Source organism: Gallinula chloropus (assembly GCF_964237585.1).
Source record: "Gallinula chloropus genome assembly, chromosome: 19".
NCBI classification, from domain to species: Eukaryota; Metazoa; Chordata; class Aves; order Gruiformes; family Rallidae; genus Gallinula; species Gallinula chloropus.
The window spans coordinates 3,000,615-3,018,972 of NC_140104.1; the positions used below are offsets into that span (position 1 = coordinate 3,000,615).

General features: G+C 41.9%; 1 protein-coding gene across 1 annotated transcript in view; it reads left to right on the forward strand.

Annotated features, from left to right (window-relative positions):
• Positions 1-8,198: 8,198 nt before the first annotated feature.
• PPM1E (protein phosphatase, Mg2+/Mn2+ dependent 1E) overlaps positions 8,199-18,358 on the forward strand; it is a gene marked incomplete at its 5' end in the record, with an annotated part of 62,826 nt that continues 52,666 nt past the window's right edge. The window contains one exon of the mRNA XM_084272948.1: positions 8,199-8,575. Coding sequence (XP_084129074.1) covers positions 8,199-8,575 — 377 coding nt within the window. The remainder of the gene's footprint in view (positions 8,576-18,358) is intronic.

The window sequence follows — 18,358 nt, forward strand, 5'->3', positions numbered from 1 at the left end:
TTTGGATCATTATAGTATTTAGATATAAATTACATAATAAAATATTAAAAGGAAAAGTATTTGACTGCCATGCAGCAAACCAGGCTGTGTCAAGGTTTAAAAACTGTGAGTCAGGGAGAAGCTCTCAAGCGAGCATGACATAGAGGAAGAAAGGCGGCGGGATCTGTGACTCAGACAAACATTTCAATGCAGGAGACACAGGCAAACAAAAGGATCCTACCGCATGTGATGTCAGCAAGCTAACGCTCCGGCTGGGAATAACAGCTTCCTACGTATTGCAGCGCAAGAGGAGGGGGGGAGCTAGCACAATACACATGCCTACGTAGCCACAAGGAAAACCATCCATTAAGAGTGTTGTAACGGTATTTTAAGCAGCGCTGCTGGTTACTAGTGATAGTTGCTGTCAAATGTGTTTGGTATTTATGGAAAAATCAGTTTCTCTCAATTTATTGTGGTCTGGTTTAATATCCTCAACACGTTCCTGCACATGTAAGGAGAGTAAGGACACATCTCCAATATATTAATTTCAGCTGACTGGGGGGTTTATTTTGTTTGGAGTGGAGTAGAATCCAGAAGCCCCAGGTGAGATGCTGATCCTGTTATACAGAGATAAATTGTTTTGTCTGAATAAATGTTAGATCTTCCAGTATTCCAGGAGTCGTTACCAAACTCGCACGGGTGCTGGTTAATGGGGGGAGTTCCAAAATGTCCAGTGGAAGCACTGGAGGCTCTCTATGCTGAAGGTGTTTTTAGGATTTTCTTTTTCATATTGAAGCTCTTACAAAAATCAGCTCTGCAGATCAGAACCAGAGAGAAGGATCTGTTGGCGGAGACAAAATTAGATTAAACGAGCCAGATTTCGCTCTCATCTGCTGGAGACAAGGAAGCTGTTCCAGGCTTAGAATTGCTTATAAAGAAAGAATCTGACCGTTGCCTCACCATAAATCTTCCATGGCAAGTTGGTATTTTCCTTTGCCTGGAATTCTCTTGCATTTCACAGCATCAGCACACAACAGTGAGTGGCACGAGAGCATTTTATGACTGCACAAAAAGTAAGACTCGAACTAGCCAACTGAATCAAAACTGAATCAAACCAACGGCACTGAATCAAAAGTGAAATAGGTTGTTTGATCAAAGTCCCAGTTTCCTGAAAGCCAAGAGTTTTAACTAGCTGAGTTTAGAATTACTCCATTTTGTATGGACGACATTTACTTGCGGTGTAGGAACCTCCTTGTCACCACAACAAGAATACAGTATCTACCACAGGGCCTGGCAACAGAAAAACATTGTGGTCACAAGTGTACTTCTCCAGCCCAGAATCCTGCTTTGAAACTCTTTAGTTTGGACAGAGAAAATAACAATTTATTTCTTCCCTATTTTATGTGTTCTGCACTGTTTCCATTATGAAACACTGAAAAACCAACTAGCTTCCAACTGGAATAAATTCAAGAAAACACGGAGAAGGAACAGCTTAACTGAGGGCAAGAAGTTGTAGGCACAGTTAAAGTTACACGCTCTCAGTGTTGATTACAAGCTGGTTGACTAACATGGAAGGAGACTGGGCAGCTCACCTGAATGTTGAATACAGCGCCGAGAAAAGGCCATTTAAAATAGGAGATCCATTCTTCTGTTGTGTTTCAGTTACTCTTCTTTTGGTTAATTGTGAAGAGCTAAACTTAGATTTATTCTAAGGTATTTCAAGGCGAAATCCTTACTGCCTGCCTTTCTAAGTCCACCCTTTCTGTGAACAAGAGGTGATCTCTAAGTTCAAAGGACAAGTCATTATGTCCCAGCTTCGCAGAAGAGATTCCCTTTACCACACTCAGCATCATAATTCTTCAGAAAGGCACATTAAGCTGTACTATACTGTTTTAATTCAATATGGAACATGTTTAAGTTTTGAAGTATGGTTTGATGCTTTCGTGCCCTAAGACAGAGTACCTTGAGGGAAACTGAATAAATAGAGTGCTTGCATCACAGCTACACAAATAGTACAAGAGTACATAAGGGAAATAGTACTTTTACAGGATGAGAACCTGGGAAGTTAACCTGCGATTCCCAAACCAGTTCAAGCACAACAGCCCTGCTGAGATATGCCCACGGGAGTCTGGCTGTAGGGGAATGGAAGCGACTGGCTGCTGGAGCTGGCAGTGCCTCAGGGCCACCGAGCAGCCTGCCCAGTCCTCCTCCGCACCAGTCCTCCCCGCGACTCGAGGAACCAGTGCCAGCTGCTACCTGCTCCTGGGCTTCCCCTCTCCCCAGGCTGCGTACTCAACGCCTTGTGGCTCGTAGCCATAGAGCCATTTTGGATGATTAGGGTCAGGACAGTTGGCTTCCCTTGGCTAGTGCAAGATTTGTGCATTCATGTTCTACACTGAGGAATAAAATCACTGGGAACTGGCCCCCTTCCCAGCACTGAATTTCACCCACAAATGCACCCACTGCTAAACTGGAACCTACTGTCTTGCTTCCTACAAGCAAGAAATATTCACACAATATGAACTATTTATTAGAGACTATAACCTCTACCCAGTTTTAACTGTATCTATAGAAATAATAAATGGCATTAAAAGCAATCATTCAATCACTATGCAAGTGGTAAAAATGTTTGCTTAAATGCTGAAAAGGCACATAGAAAAGTATGTATTTCACTAAGTCATTCTTCAAGAATTATAGCTAATACTGTTCATTTTATTACTTGCCACTGATTTAAATGGAGCCAGAGAAGCATCAGGATATTAAAAAGAAATAATAATAATCACATTACAGTTTCAAACAATAAGAAAGGGGAACATTTAAAGTATACAATATCTAGCAATGTACAGAGGAATGTAAAAAGAAAACTCCACAGACCTCAATAAATGGTCCTAATTGAACCTGGATGCTTTTCTCAAAGCCTCCAAACATGCTGTTTGAATACTGGCTCAGTTTGGTATCTCATATTGCATTATTTTTGAGTTTTAAAGTTACAACATGTATACTTCTAATACTCTGTTTAGTGTGAACCACTGCAATTTTAGCGACACAGTTACAACTACACTTACTGAGTGATTATTCTTCTATTATAAACGTTGCTAAAATCAAATGGTTTTGACTAAAGAACAAGGTGTCTCCTTAGCATGAAAATCATGCCTACAAAGTAACAGGATGCCAATATCAGATCGTAACATAATTTGTAACACCTTTTTTTTACTCAACAAGCTTACTACACCTTTGACTGTAAGTGTTATGGAATACATCACATAAATGCGTCTCTTTGAAAGTCATTTATGCATTGATTCATTTTGTATAATTAACACAAACTTCTGTGGCTAAACCACAGAATTTAAGACTGTTCAACATCAGTTGCAAACATACTTTGGAGTCTGATTCCTATGATATTTTTAATCCCTCTAGGCACCTGGCCTTAAACTTTGCTCTCATTTTAGGATGAACTTCACCATCCTTCCAAAAAGGGCAGAACACATACAGAGAGTTAAATCCTAGAACTGAGCATGAATGAGATTTCAGTGGTAAACCATCCTGTATCACCTCCTCTCAGCCAAAGTGAGCTTCAGGCTTAGGAATTCCAGTAGCACCACACTGACACAGTACAGTACTGTGAGACTTAAACCTCAGATAAATCGTGTTGCCAAACTGGAAAGTGCAGAGGAAGGGCCTGGAACCGTAACACTGCAGCGAGCTCTGTGGTTTGCAGATATCCAGGAGGTCTGCAGCCCTCATCTCCCTTCAGCAGTGAAAGGAAGTTAGGATAAAGAAGAGTGACTGAGTGCTGAAGTGGATCAACCTTACCAAGGAGCGACTGGACTCCGGCGCACTCCTGCGGCAGGATGAACTCATCATCTGACAACATCCAGACCACATCACCAGGTGTTCCGTGGCCAGCTCTGTTTCGCTGAGGCAATCCCAAGGGCACTGATCTACAGGCACATGTCAATCAGTCAGTCAGAGGTTTTACAACGTAATAAACTTTGTCTTTGCCTCCTTAAGGGCCATGCTATGCTGCTTGTGCTTTGACAGTGCTCCAACACTGCTCAATCATTTTGAAGGCTCCACCTTAGTTCTTTCTTCCACGTACTTTTTAAATTACATTTCCCAATCTAACTAAATAGGCATGGACTAGTATGCTGTTTCTGACTGTTGTTCTTCAAAGAACCCCCTTTCCTAAACGGGGGTCTGAATGGAAGGCTGAAAATGGAAATTTCCATGACAGCTGGAAGTGGGATTTGGGCCTGAAATTCTGTGGTTTGCAATGGACATGGCTATATCAGAACAATCTCTGACTATTAAACTGGAAAAGCTGACTTGACCTCAAAACCCTTTTATTTTAGAAAGAAGAAAAAGAAATAGAGATAAGGACTCTGGTATTTACTCTGGTAAAGGAGCCAGGGAAACTGTGGTAACAGAAGTTACTGTGCTTTTTAAAACAGCAGCTGAATAAGGACTGAATCTAAGGAAATTAACTGGATGCAGCTTGTCAACATGAGCCTTCTCACTGTATGCCTTTTGAATTCCTGCTGTTCTTACTCTTAAGCAACTGGAATTATTTTAGTGAATTGAACAATAATTATCTCATTGAGCTCGAAGAGCTATAAAAAGAACAGTTATATATATTCACATTCACAAGGTGACTGATATTGATCATGTGAATACATACAGAGAATTTTAATCGCCTTCAACAGCACATTGCAAGCATCATTTTGTGTATCATATACCACATACAACACTACATTCAACAGGAGACACGCCTTCAAGATGAGAACAGCCAAAGGCTTGGAAATACTTGCTTTTCTGGTGGTTTTCTCTGGCCAGGAAAACAGAATATAGCTTCTAAAATTACTTCTGGTTTACTGCAAACCCCCTACTTTTTTAAGAGATCGCTTTAGAAATGCAATTTATTTACTGTTGTGTTTTCCCAGTATATTTTTCTGTATGGTATTGAGGAGTATATCATAGGTATATCAAATATTATCAAATCATTCTGAATGCCCCTACACATTTTCTACTTGCCAGTGTACAGGAATCACTTCGAAAGGTTACAAAAACCTAAAAAGCACTTCTCTTTGCACTCCATGCAATTCAGGTCACCTCCCCAAGGCCTGCTCAAATCCTGCTTATTTCTCACCAGTAAAAGGAGAAAGACGAAGGCGTCATTTTAAGGCTAAAGTAAGAGAGATTTCTTCCAAAACACCACCATAGAGCTGTCTTAAAAAATAATTAAAAAAGCACAGCATAATGAAGGCAGAAAGGATACAAACACTCATGCTTCCTTCTCAAGTCAGGTGCAAGTCTTATCCTCTATTTGACATTATGCTGCAAACTGATGATTTCAAACTCAAAACTATGAATTGTGAGTTTATTCCATCCACTTAACCTCATCACATAGGAACAATTTATACTGCTGCTACCTCACAACCCAGAGTGCACTGAGGCACTCTAAATTTAGCTTCCAGAGCTGCTGAACACTAAAAACATTTCATCATAGTACCAAACACACCTCATAGCTTTGTGCTTTACTTGATAATAGATTGTATTTAGAGCATCCTTTTCTGGACAGCAGTAAGTAACAGTGTGGCTACCTTCTGCAGTAATTGCCCACCCCACCGTCTCCGCATGGCGAAGCGATAGCAGGTTCCTGGCTGCCTAACTTAGCCATACCACCCACAGCTACCATATGTTCCACATTGCAGGTTAATAAGAATGGTTTTTCACCTTTCCCTCCCAGAAACAAATGTCAGCATGGCTTAGAGCCACAAGCTCTTTATTTAATATCGAAACAAAACAAGAGTAACTTGACCCTAGTGCCAAAACTTGAGCAAAGTATCCTGAGTACAAAATTCTACTCTATATTCATTTTAATTAGTGTCCTTTGCAATTAGACAAATGATGAAAAGCACATGGGGACTGCCAAGATGAATCAAGGACATCTGGTAACTTTAACATTTCAACATGAAGCAGGGTAGGTATTACTCTCAGATACTCTTATGTGCAGCTTGAAACAACTGCAAAAAAAAAAAAAAGATGAATAAGAATGTAAGAAAACTACTATCTAAATGCTTTTTGAATCTTTTATTTGACAGCCTTGTTCCCTGTTTGCCTTACAACATGAATCTGATAGATCTGGTTGAATTAGTTGTTACTTCCCTAAAATACTGTTAGAATGGGAATTTTTAGCATTGAGATCGTATTACACTAAGATTATCTGGATTATGGTTTCTTAGAAACTCCAGCTGCCTCTGAACTACTAGTGAAAACCAACTAACCATGAACTTAAAACTGCTTTTTTGATACTTGCATTGATATGCATTCTCTTGAGGCTTGTGACTCACCGATGATGCGGTACACGCAAACCTAAGAAAAAAACAAAACCAAAATCCATCAGTGACATCATCAGCTGCAACCGTGGGCTATCTCTTCAAAAAGAACTGCAGTGCTTTTTACCCCTCAAACCCACCATCCTTTAAATAAACTACTCTTTAATAAGTGAACATTACATTGAAAATGTATACTGGAAAAAAATGCTTGGAGATATTCTTTCAGGAGAAGCCATGAGATTTTCTGCTGCTCTAGTATCTTTTGGCTCTGAAAGACTAAGGCTAACTGTGACAACCACATTTTTAACTCTCTGGGCTTTTACATATTCACAAGATTGCAATATGATCAGTCAATGCAGTTGCCGGAAATATTCTAAAATTAGTTTGGCTCTGAAACAACAACTCACCAAACAGAAGACAGATTTACGGCAGCACCTGACATGCAGAGGTAATTAGTACAATGCAGAGAACAACAGGTTTCAGCAAGTTACTGTCCTTGCTCCAAACCATTAAAGTTTGAGAGTATTTTTGCATGTGAGGCTTGTGATTTGATATTCAAGGTATATCTGACACCAGAGACACTGCTTGCTCCCATACGTACAAGCTATTTTGAATGTGTGGCAATTATACCTGTTCACTGTTGGTATTTATGGACCTGATAGCTCTGAAAATAGCTTTTCAGCAGCAATTAATAAAACAAGCCCAAATGCCTTTCACAAACGAAAGAAGTTTATTAGCCAGCAGTAGAGTATCAAGTACAGTTTACTCCCCACTGACTAGAGTTCTACTCTTCAGTTTCATTCAGTTCATTCAATATTCTGCTACTTTGGAACTCCCCTCACCAGAACATCGAGCATATAGCTGTCCAGCCAAGTATCGCTGATGAATCCAAACTGCTATTCATACGCCGGTCCCAAAGGTAGCTGAGTGTCACAAGTTTTCTTGCTAAAGCGTTGGGAACCCATGAATATAACCTCCAGTCTCCTCTTCCCGGGCCTAAGGGGAGCATTTTGAAAGGAAAGGGGTTTAGAGATGGAGTTCACAGCCCCACAGCCATGGCACAGAGAGCAGGGAGCCCAGCTTGGGCCCGCACCGACCCTCCCTGGGTGTGGGGCAGCCCGGGGCCACAAAAACTCCGCCACAGGCTTTCCAGAAAGGCCGTTTTCTCTGGAATACCGTACGTTTGATCACTAGTTTCCCTCACGCTAACCCACTCCGACTTCAAAACCACTCTAGAGAGACTCTGCCTGGCAGCCAGCCCAGGGCTGCCGGCTCTGCCGCGCAGCGATCTTCCCCCACACCGTGAGGTGAGGCCGGGCCGAGCCGCCCCCAGGCCCGTTTCCCCTCCGGCCCCGTCCTGGCAGCGAGCGGGAGCCCGTGGAGGCGACACCGGCGCCGGAAACGATGAGCGCAGGGAAATCCTGAGGCAGGGATTAGGTAATAGGGAATGTGCTCTCAGGTTTCCTTCGGGTTCCTGTGAGGAACCTACGCGTCTGGCTGCCTTCGCATGACTCATCACATCGGCGCGGCTGTCAAGCGCCTGCCCTCCACCTGCCTCCCCCCCGCCCCGTCTTCTTCCCCGCCCGCTCGAGCTCCATCCCTTCCTTTCCCGCCGCGGGCAGTGCCTCCCCCTCAGGCCGCGGCCCGGACCCTTCAGCCCCCTCAACGTCACCCGCGCTCCCGCCGCTGAGGCGCGCACCCCCCTCCTCCTCTTCCCCCTCCTCCTCCTCCTTCCCCCTCCCGCGGCGTGCGCGTCCCCGCGGGTCCGGCTCGGGAGCGAGCGCGCAGGCGGGCGGGCGTGAGGCGGCTGCCGGCGGCGGCGGGCAGGGAGCTCTCTGCGGGCGCAGTGCTGATCCGCCGGCGGGCGGCCGGGAATGCGAAGCAATGGCCGCGGGCGGCTCGGGCAGCAGCAGCGGTGGCGGCAGCGTGGAGGAGAAGACCTACCGCCGCTTCCTCGAGCTGTTCTTGGGCGAGTTTCGCGGGCCCTTCGGGGCAGAGCCCGAGCCCGCGCCCGCTCCCCCCCCCGCTGCCGACGCCGCGGCTGACGAGGAGCCCGGGGCAGAGGGAGAAGCGGGAACGGCCGCTGAGGCGGAGGAGGGAGAGGGCGAGGGTGAGGGCGACACCAGCGACCCTCAGCCGCCCGCCCCGCCGCCGCCTCCCCCGCCGCTGCCCCCGCTGTCCCGGCCGCTCTCGGAGTACATCACGGAGGAGGAGGTGGAGGGCGAGTGCCTGGACCTCTGCCTGCAGCAGCTCTACAAGTAGTGAGTGCAGGGCTGAGGGAAGGGCGGCAGGGTGTGGGGCTGAGGAGAGCCGGGGTGTGTGTGTTTGGGGGGGAGGGAGGCACTGAGGGGATGCCTCCTGTCTGTGGGGGGTCTCCATTGTGGAGCTGAGGGGAACCCTCGCTCTGTGCCGTGGAGCCCCGTCTCCGTGCTGTGGGAGGCTGAGGGCCGGCTGTGGGGGAGACTGTCTTGCCAGGGCAAGGCGCTCGGCGAGAGGAAAAGTCTCCCGGGCAAGGAGTTACCGGGGTTTGGTGGTGCCGAGCTGCGCGGGATCAAAGCGTCCGGCTCTGTCCCGTTCCCCCCGCCCAAAACGCGCCTCTGCTCTCTGCCCCTCGCCCCTTCCCTCTCGCCGGGACGAGGAGCGAAGGAGAGAAGGGAATAGCCCAGGGAGAGCCACGAGCATCCATCTGGAGAGCAGCTTGCTTGGGGAGGGAGGGAGAGTGGTGGGGGAAGCGTTTCACGCTCTGGTGCCAAAGCGGGGAGGGGGGTTCGCCTGTGGTTGTTCGTACTGAGCCTTGAAATTGAAATTTTCCCTGTGTGAGGATTTGTAAATGGGGAAACCTCTGCCAAGAATGAAGGAAGGGGGAGAGAACAAGGGGCAAAGAAAGAGAGATGGTCTGCCCCCTTTCCCCCTCCAAAAAAACCCCTCACATCGAGAAAACCACACCATGTATTTTTACAGACCAGGGAGAAAAGAGGGGTAGGAAGCCTTAGGAGGCAGCTATCCATAATCATGGGGCTCTTTTTACCGTCAGCTGGGGAAAGCCAGCTATATACTCTGTTCTGTACGGAGGCAGTTTCCAGATCTGTGCTTTCTAAAGGCTGGTGCATAAAGAGGAAACAGATGGGATCTATTCCCAGTGTGAAAAGTCTGTGGACTGAAACCTAAAGATCAGTTAGTTACCAGTGCCTTGTATTGTGCTCAGCTTTGGCTCTGAAGGCTCGAAATAGCAATGGTTGTTAGTGGTGTTTCTTTAGGAACCTTTTAAAACTGATGCCACAGGAGGAAACAAATGAACCTGTGAAAATATGCACAGTGCACCGGGGAGCCTTCTGCCAGTGGGCTGGTAATTGTCATCAAAGGTGTTACTCAGTCACAAAAAATAAATAAAGAACCAGGTTTTACAACTGCTTGGTCTGTTTCTGTTCACTTCTCATCTGCCCTCTGCGTTTGGGGACCATGGGGGGACAGCACAATGCTAGCTGCAGAGGACAAAGCTCTCCTATTCACACATGCTCGCCCTGCCACCTTTGGAAAGTCTTTCTCTGGAATACAGCAGCACGTTCATAGGATGCGCTAGAGAGGCGAGAGGCAAGTCCCTGCTGGGGACTTGGAATCTGGCTTGTTTTAAAAAAAACAGACCTGTGAAATCCAAAGACAGATTGGTTTGCATAAAGTTTTAGATGTAGAGAAGGTTATTTTAATGTATTATTTCAGTTGTATCTATGAAATGATTTTGAACTTGAATTTCCCTCCACCCCCTTCTCTCTCTCTGCATGTCCCCATATGCCAGGACAGGCAGATTTGGATTCCCCAGTTTGAGGCCCATATTCACGGATGAAATTATTAGGGAGGAAAGGCATTTTGAGAGGATTCTTTATACAAGGATAGCTCTTGCCAGATTGGAGGATTTATTTTTATTTTAGCCTTTCTATAAATCTATAAATCTTTTGATGGTTAGTGAATGAAGCATCTCCTTGGCTTTATTTGTGGTGAAGTCAATATAGACTTCCTTCTATAGCAGTTGTGAAGGAAAAAGCATTATCTGCCTCAAAATTAAGGGAGCAGGGGATCATATGAAAATCATTTTCCAAAGGCTTAAATATTTTGTCACTGCATAGAAAATGCATTTTCAGGTAGCAAATTAGTATCTTTAAAATGAAGATTGATAGACATTGATTTATATCTGTCTAGCTAAAATGTAATTCTTTAAAACATTTTAAATTATAAGCTAAATCTGATAACTTTTAATACAAAGACCTAAACTGAAATTGCTTTTTCTTTACTGAGGGTGGAATCTGAGGTAAGTGCAAGCACACAAAACTGTTCTTCAGGTAAAGTACTGTATTTTCAGTACACTCTCCAGTCACTAGAGAAACTTAAAACTGTCACGAGGTTCTAAACCAGGCAAAAGTAGAATGTCTTCCCCCTTCACTGCTATGGGCTCGACTGGTCAGATGATCCCATAGATGGGAAACTTCATATGAGTAAAACTACTCTTGTGCCAAATGGTTATGATAGTGTAAAGCACATGAAAACTCATGTGAAGCAGGCTATTTTATTGGTGTGTCATTAGCAAGAAAGGCTATATTGTGAAAGGCATGTTTTCAGTAACTGTAACTATATATTAGTCAAATGACTGGTTTGCATTATATGTAGCATGAGGATAAAATCCATTACTGTGAAAAAATCCAACAGCTGTTTTTCAGCTATTTTAAGCACACAGCTTTAGTTCTTTTTGAGGGAAATAAGACCATCTCAGAAATGAGAACATATTGCCAATGATGAACGATAATAGTTTTCTGCCACTGCATAGATCAGTATCAAAGAGTTCCTATTTATGAGATTTTCCTGATATTTTCCGAAAGACTCATATTCCCCTTTGAGATTTCCAGTTCCTGGTTTCTTTCTAGAGACAGCATATGCTTGGAAAATTAGATTAATGTTGTTTTTGTATCTGTCTGAATGCCACAAAATGTGGCCTCTGTGCTTTCTTAGTGATCCTCAACAGAATGAAACATCTGATCAATAGGAGGTGTGTTAGATGAAAAAAATAATCAAGAAAGAAAAACGTTGGAGAAATTGCACTGGAACATTGGCTGATAGCTTCAGAGTTCATGTTGTGATTATCTTCTGTAACATCTCATTCAAGAAAAAGCTGTATCATTTAGATGGTTTCTGTGTAGAAACAAATATGCCAAGGGCTTATTTTTTCAGGAGCAGACCTCATTTCTGACTTACTGTAAAGGAAGAAGTTTTATACGTAACAAAGTTATACGTGATGTTCTGTTCTTTTCTTGCTGATACTTTTCATTAAGTCTAATTCATTTTCAAAGCTGGTTCTTCAGAGGACATCTGAAAAAACTAATCAACAAGGCTGTGGTTGTTAGGAGAGGGCCAGGCTGAGTTGGACAGTGCACCCTTAGAAGTAGTGCCACTAGGAAGAACAAATTTATTCTGATGTTAATTCCCCCCCATGCCATATAATTTGAAAAAAATCAGTAATTCAGTTGTATATTGCTCTTGCTTTTCTCTTTCCTCCTTCTCCCCACCCCCTGAGCTTTGACTGGAATAGATCTAGTTGGTGTCATGTGTAGGTTCAGGTTTACTTTCAGTGATGTTGGTGGTGCAATATTTTGCTTTCAAATATTAATTTAGAAACATCTTCAGCAAGCTTACAAAGTAGGCCTATTTCTCCAGTGTTAATAGTTGTAAGACTGTGTGTAAAACTAAAATAAACTCTAATGTTATGTCATCTTAAGTGTTTAACTAAGGCACTGATGGCAAAGTGATTATTTGGAGGACTGCAAAAATCTTCCTCTGGGCTTCTCTGTAGAGACATTCTAAATCTAAATTCTAAAGTGTATTCAGAAAGTTGGGAAAACTTCAGGATTGTTATTAATGGCTTATTACTCTTTGAAAGAGCCTACTGTGAAATTCAGCCCATACATTGGCTGATGGGGATGTTGTAGCATACAGAGATGGGTGCATTTCATACACTTTAGACTGGGAATCATTAGAGTCTACAAATAGGTGGTATTTAGTGATAATCGCTTTCAAAACATAAGTAATGGGCTACGCAGGGAGAGACTCTTTGTGTTGCTTTTAAGGCATCTTCAGTTCACGCTCCCACGCCTTGGAAAATACTGAATCAAATCAGATATTTTTAAAAGAAGAGTATCAGCTAAAACGAGCTATTTAAATTGCAGATTTACATTTTGTAATGGTTAACATATATGGTGACATTTCCAAACTTACTAATTTATGATTAGAAGGATGCTGAGCTTTTCAATTGCAGTGGTGACTATGCTTGGATGTTGCTTTATATAGCATTAAAAAATCATTCTTGGTGAACAGATTATGGGAATATATTCATTTCAGTGAATATTGCTAGTGGCACAACAAACCAAAGGGAATTAATTTTGTTAGCAGCTTTTCACACCAAGATTTTTTTTGACCCAAGAGCAATTTGCATAGGTTTTACTACTCCTAGTGAAGCTGTTTGTGTATGAACCGATTGAAGAACTAGACCTGTGCTAACACATTCTTTTCTGTGATTTTATATAACCACTGTTGAAACTAGATTGGGTTATCAGGAAAGAATGTGTATATGAATCTGTAGAATAGATTTTATAAATTAAAAGTATCATACTGTGAATAAAATACTCAAATCTTACTGGCCATTTTATGAAACTAATTTTGACTCTGTTTTGTGGATGTGATGAGCATGTTAGGCTTGAGTTTGTTCAGTAATTCTACTTTTTTTTTTTACACTGAATACTCTTCATAGAATATATTTATCCCTAAAACTCCTCATTGCAATTACCTCCAACAAAGGCCGAGCATTTCTCCACCAGTCCTTTGAAGAAATGATAGTCCACTTTACTGTGTGGTTCTTTTCACAAAAGATTTTTTTAAAAAAATTGTTGTTAAGGTTAAACTTTTAGCTTGCTTTACAGTGTGCTAGTAGAAGTTTCAGTGCCTTGACTGCTCTGCCACTGGTGTATACTTTGATTCAATTTTGTCGTCTTGCTAAATTGCTTACACGATCCCATTAAAAGCAAAAGCAACAGGGCATGTAGTACACTGGTAGTGAGAGCAGTATTTATTCCTATATTTCAAATCACTATGAAATAACGTCTGGCTGTTCTGCATTATTTTCTTTCCTCATGTTTCGTGCCTACTGTTTTTTTTGGGTTGTTTTCTCCTAGGAAGTAGTCTCACTGGCTAGGGAATATATGTGAAAAAGGAGATGGGAGTTAGGGCTGTAAAACGTGTTACATGTTCTTTCAACCATGGTAAGACTGTCTTATGCAATGCAATCGTGATTACGTAATGCAAAGGGTTATAAAAATAAATGTGTCGTGGACAATATGTGTCTGTTGCGTGTTAGTAACCTGTGACATGGGACTAAACTGTAAAGGGTCATCGCTGGGTGTTACCACCCAGGGTTTCAGCTTTGGTTTAGCTAAAATCAGCCACTAAACACTCAGTCTACACTTCTGTCCTTACAACAGGTTTGTGATTAGAGAAAATGAATGCAGATTGTGGACTTGTTTTACAGAAACATTTCTGCTCTGCTTTTGTACTTCATTAGCAAGAAACAACATTACCCACCTTTAATAAGACCTTCTGTAAAGAAATAATCATCCGAGTCGTAAATTAGAACTGCAAGGGAAATCGCTGCCCTTGGGTACTTCAATAATTAATACAGAAGTTAAACGAGTTAACTAGATTGCAGGATTACCTCAGTTTATGTTTGTATTGGATGGAAAACAGCTGAAGGCAACTAATGATTGAACCAGCGTTTTAAGCTGTAGAACTGCTCCCCAGCTCTGCATGCCATCAGTTTAAAAGTTTGATATTAAAAAGGATTAAAAAGTTGACTGCTAAACTTTGATCATGGGAAACTGTGCTTGGGTGCAGACAAGTCTGAATTGGGAAACATTTGCAGCTGTGATGATGCTAAAAGGAGTATTTGATGAATTGGATAAAATTGTGGGTTGCTCCTGAAAGTTCATTTTCTCAGATAGGATTTTGTAGCCGTTTTTGCCAACTTTTTATGATCCCGTACAGTCTGTTAAATTGTACATAACGTTTTTCCAAGTTTAGTTTCTTTTGCTCTTCATTTACTTAAGAATTTGAGTACTTTCATTTGAGAATATAATTTTTTTTATAGACTCTGTACTTCCATCATGATGTAACTAAAAATAGAAGCAGCATATAAAAATAGGGCTTGGCATTTTAACTTCTTGGCACTGTCTGTAGGGCTGTTCCTTTCACCTCGGGCTATGACCTTCTTACTGAGGTTCAAAAACCTGAAATGAATGTGGGAAGTTATTCCTCATTAGTGTTACAAACACCGTACTCCACATGTTATATTAATTAGCTTCTGGAATGATTCTTTTACTTTCATTCCTAATTTGAAGTTAGGGAAAGGTGAACCTGCCATGTTCTAGCTGAGAATTCAACAAATAAAATGTTTTCTGTTTCTCAACACATATTAGGTACCTAAAATTTGGGTTTCTGTGTTATACTGTCTTTACAGGTGATGAGTGCTAGCTGAATTAGGCATTGCTTGATTTGGTTTTTAAATTACATGATAGTCTTGATAAAGCTCATAGTACACTTTAACAAGTTGTTTTAGATTTTTAATAGTTGGTTTATTAGTTTATAATAGTTCACCTATTATTTCCACCTGACAGTGGAAAAAATCCAGTTCCTGTTGGAACCCATGGGCCAGCTGAGGATGGTGGTAAACTATCTAAAATTACTACCTGCATATCAAGTAGGAATTTAAACTAATAAGCTAATATAAATTAATTGTAAACACGCATCCCTCATGGTGTATATTTTAAACTAAAACTTTTCCCAGCTTTTCTTACAACTAGTATCATTCTGCTTAAGTCATCTCATCGTTGTGTTTGAGGCAAACACGATCGCTGCATCTACATAAAGGTCCCTGTCTTTAAAAGTTTGTGTTCTTAGCCGTCTTGGAACCCTTTTCTTCTGAAAAGCTGAGTAAAAAGCTGTGTGTTGGGTTAGGAGAAGTCAGACGCTGGGTATTTCTAGAGATTAGGAGGATCACTGCTGTTTGGGGAGCAGATAGGCTCTCTGCTTGCAGAGCATGGCTGGGTAGGGTTGTTCTTGGTTCTGCTTTCTCGCTGGATGCATTCCACAGAGAGTAAGAGATGTATCTGTTATCAGATGAATTTAATCTCTCCTCTTCTTGGCGCTCCCAGAACGTTGTCAGATACTATAGGAAAATGAATTGGTCCTGTTGTTAACATTCACGTGTGAATTGCTGGTGGAAGTGCCCCCAAGAGAAATGAGCAGAGATATAAATTCTGTGCTGAACTACTTAGGTTAGACTGTGTTAACTTCAAATAAATACCTGCTGTGATCGTTAGGTGAGATCTTGGATTTTTACCCAATACTGTAAACTTTTGTCAGTGGAAGTGATTACAAAGTGGTGCTTGTAGGTATGATTCCTTTGTGATGGTAAATAGGAGTAACTAACCATAGTTTTGATGTGCTCAAAAAGGATGAAATTTGTGGTATTTTCAAGCCTTAGAAAACTAAAGGGGAAGCGAGAAATCCATTTGTGTTACCTCAGAAGAAGAGAGAAAGAATTCCCCCCTGACCAAATACCGCATATCCTTTCAACATAAAGCTAAAGTGTGAGCTCTTTTCTCCTGTGGTAACCTCTTACCTCAGTGGTAGAACCGTGTAACATCCACAAAAAGAATTGCATTCCACATAAACAGAGGGTTGGAGCTATCACTGTGTAACGCTTGTGCAATTCCCACTGAAATAAGTGGAGAAAAGGAGATGAGGCTTCTGTGAGTCTGGCTGGGGATGGATGCCCAGGCTTGGCTGGAGAGGAGAACTGAGCCTGTGTTAAGCAATCTGATCCTCTTCCCCAGTGCATTGTTCATTTGAGAATGAATTTTAAGTGGTTTAAACTTTCCTCATTGGTGTTAACCTTCTTCGGTTTGACTGATTATGAATGACCCAAATGATCATATAGAATGCTTGAAATCTTGCTAATTACATCGGCTGCTAATTTAAGAATAACGTTTTTGGATATTGGGTGCTTTTGGTTTAGAACATCACAAAACAGAGTTGGTGCAATTCACATTTTTAAGGGCTGATGATGTTTATGACATGCAACTTGTGACAAGCCGCAAAGTTCTAATCTGAGCTCTGAGCATTAAAGAAAAAAATAGTTTCTCCTATGAAATTACTCAGTATTCTAAAATATGCCCCCCCCCCCCCCCCCCAGTCTTACAAATTCTCCTTAGGTCCTGGGAGTTGTGAGAAGAAAGGTTTGTCAACAAGGGTAAACCCAGGCATTTTTAATTCTCTGGACTTGGTGTATGTAGTAGAATACAATAAAACTGGTTTTTTTTTTTTCAATTACTAAAACTCTATGATTTTTAACAATTACAAAATATCTCATTTCTATATTACAAAATATATAATTTACTTAATAAAGAGCTAGCTTTGCATGAATACGTTGAAAGCTACTCATTTTGATTTATTGTCCTCTGCAAACAGATGAAGCAATGCAATTTCTGTTGCCATGCTGTGTCTGTCTGGGTGTCCTAACAGGAGTAAAGACAAAGGTTGTAACAGCCTCAGAAATATTGCAGTAAGACACATATGCTTGTGTGTGTGTATATATATATATATATATGTTCTTGTCTGTCTGTCTAAGGTTTCTTAAACACCAAAATTTGATCAGTCCCTTTATGAACAAAAATTATTTACCCAGGCAGAAATACAGAGTAGGAAGGGAGTTACAAGCTGTCTTTCAGTCTCATCCTCTTTATTCTGGAGTGGAGCAAAATACTAAATCTGGGAGTAACACCTTGTGGGAGGGGGGTTATTTTTTGCTTTCAATTCTAAAGAAAAATGCCATCTGAAATAGAGATAATAAGAAACATCTGTTGAGGAAGTGCATTAAGAAAAAGAAAAGCACTTTGAGGAAGTTTGCTTCATATTTGTGAAGATATGAAAAACAGCTACCCAGGTAGCCTGAGCTAATAAACCAGAAAGAGGAACAGAGAATTAATATCACAACCCAAGAGTCCCACCCAAGTGTCCCTTCCATTCAGTTCTCAGAGACTCACTGTCAGTCTGTAAAACGGGTCTGCAAAAAGGAGAGACTCCTCACAGGGCTCTATAACCCGGGTTAGGCTTAGGCAGGGCTCCTAAGCTGAAAGCTGGTTGTGCACAACTGTATTTATACTTGCTGTGACTTCTCATCAAGACACTGGGGGTTATGCTGTTGCTTTAAATTAGAGGCAGATGAGGAGCTTTCTTGTGTCTTGCCTTTGCGTGGGTTTGCTATTAATATCGTGTTACCAGGTACAGGCACTTTTCAGGGAGCTGTTCTAGGCTGCGCTGAAAATCAAGTTTGATTTTTGGTTTTAGGGGGGGGGTTTCTTTGTTTTTCTTTCTGGAAGATAAAATAATTCAACTGTCTGTTTTTAGTGGTGGAAAAAGGGAAGGCACCTTTCTCTTTTGCCTGCGGGCATCTAGTACATAGGAAAGAAAGCTTTCAGAGGTGTTAATTGGGAAGAAACCCCCCTTTTTCTTTAAAGGGCTCCTTCCATGTGGGAGTAAACCCCCAAATTCTATAGGCTGGGAATAAAAAGAAATCAGATTTGTTAAAATTAACAAGCAAACAATGGTGTAAGGTCATATAGCACTTTAAATGCTACGAGCCAGCAGAATGTTTTCCTTGTTTTCCAGTTTTGCCTCATCTCTGTGTTATTCTGGTAGCCTTCTGGTCTATTCTCAGATGGGATCTGGTGGGATTTTTGCATTGACAGGCATCTGAGAGTTGTGTTGGCACTTACAGGAGAATAAGGACTCAGAGAGTTTGCTAGAAAAAGAAGACGACTCCAAAATCAATCTTGTGAGGATGGGAAAGCAAACTGAACAGAGTAAACCGGTGTGGTGTTCTCCTAGAAGCAGTACCAGAGACCTGTATCTAGGAAAAGTGTCTGAAGTACGTTCTGCAGGAGCTTGGATTT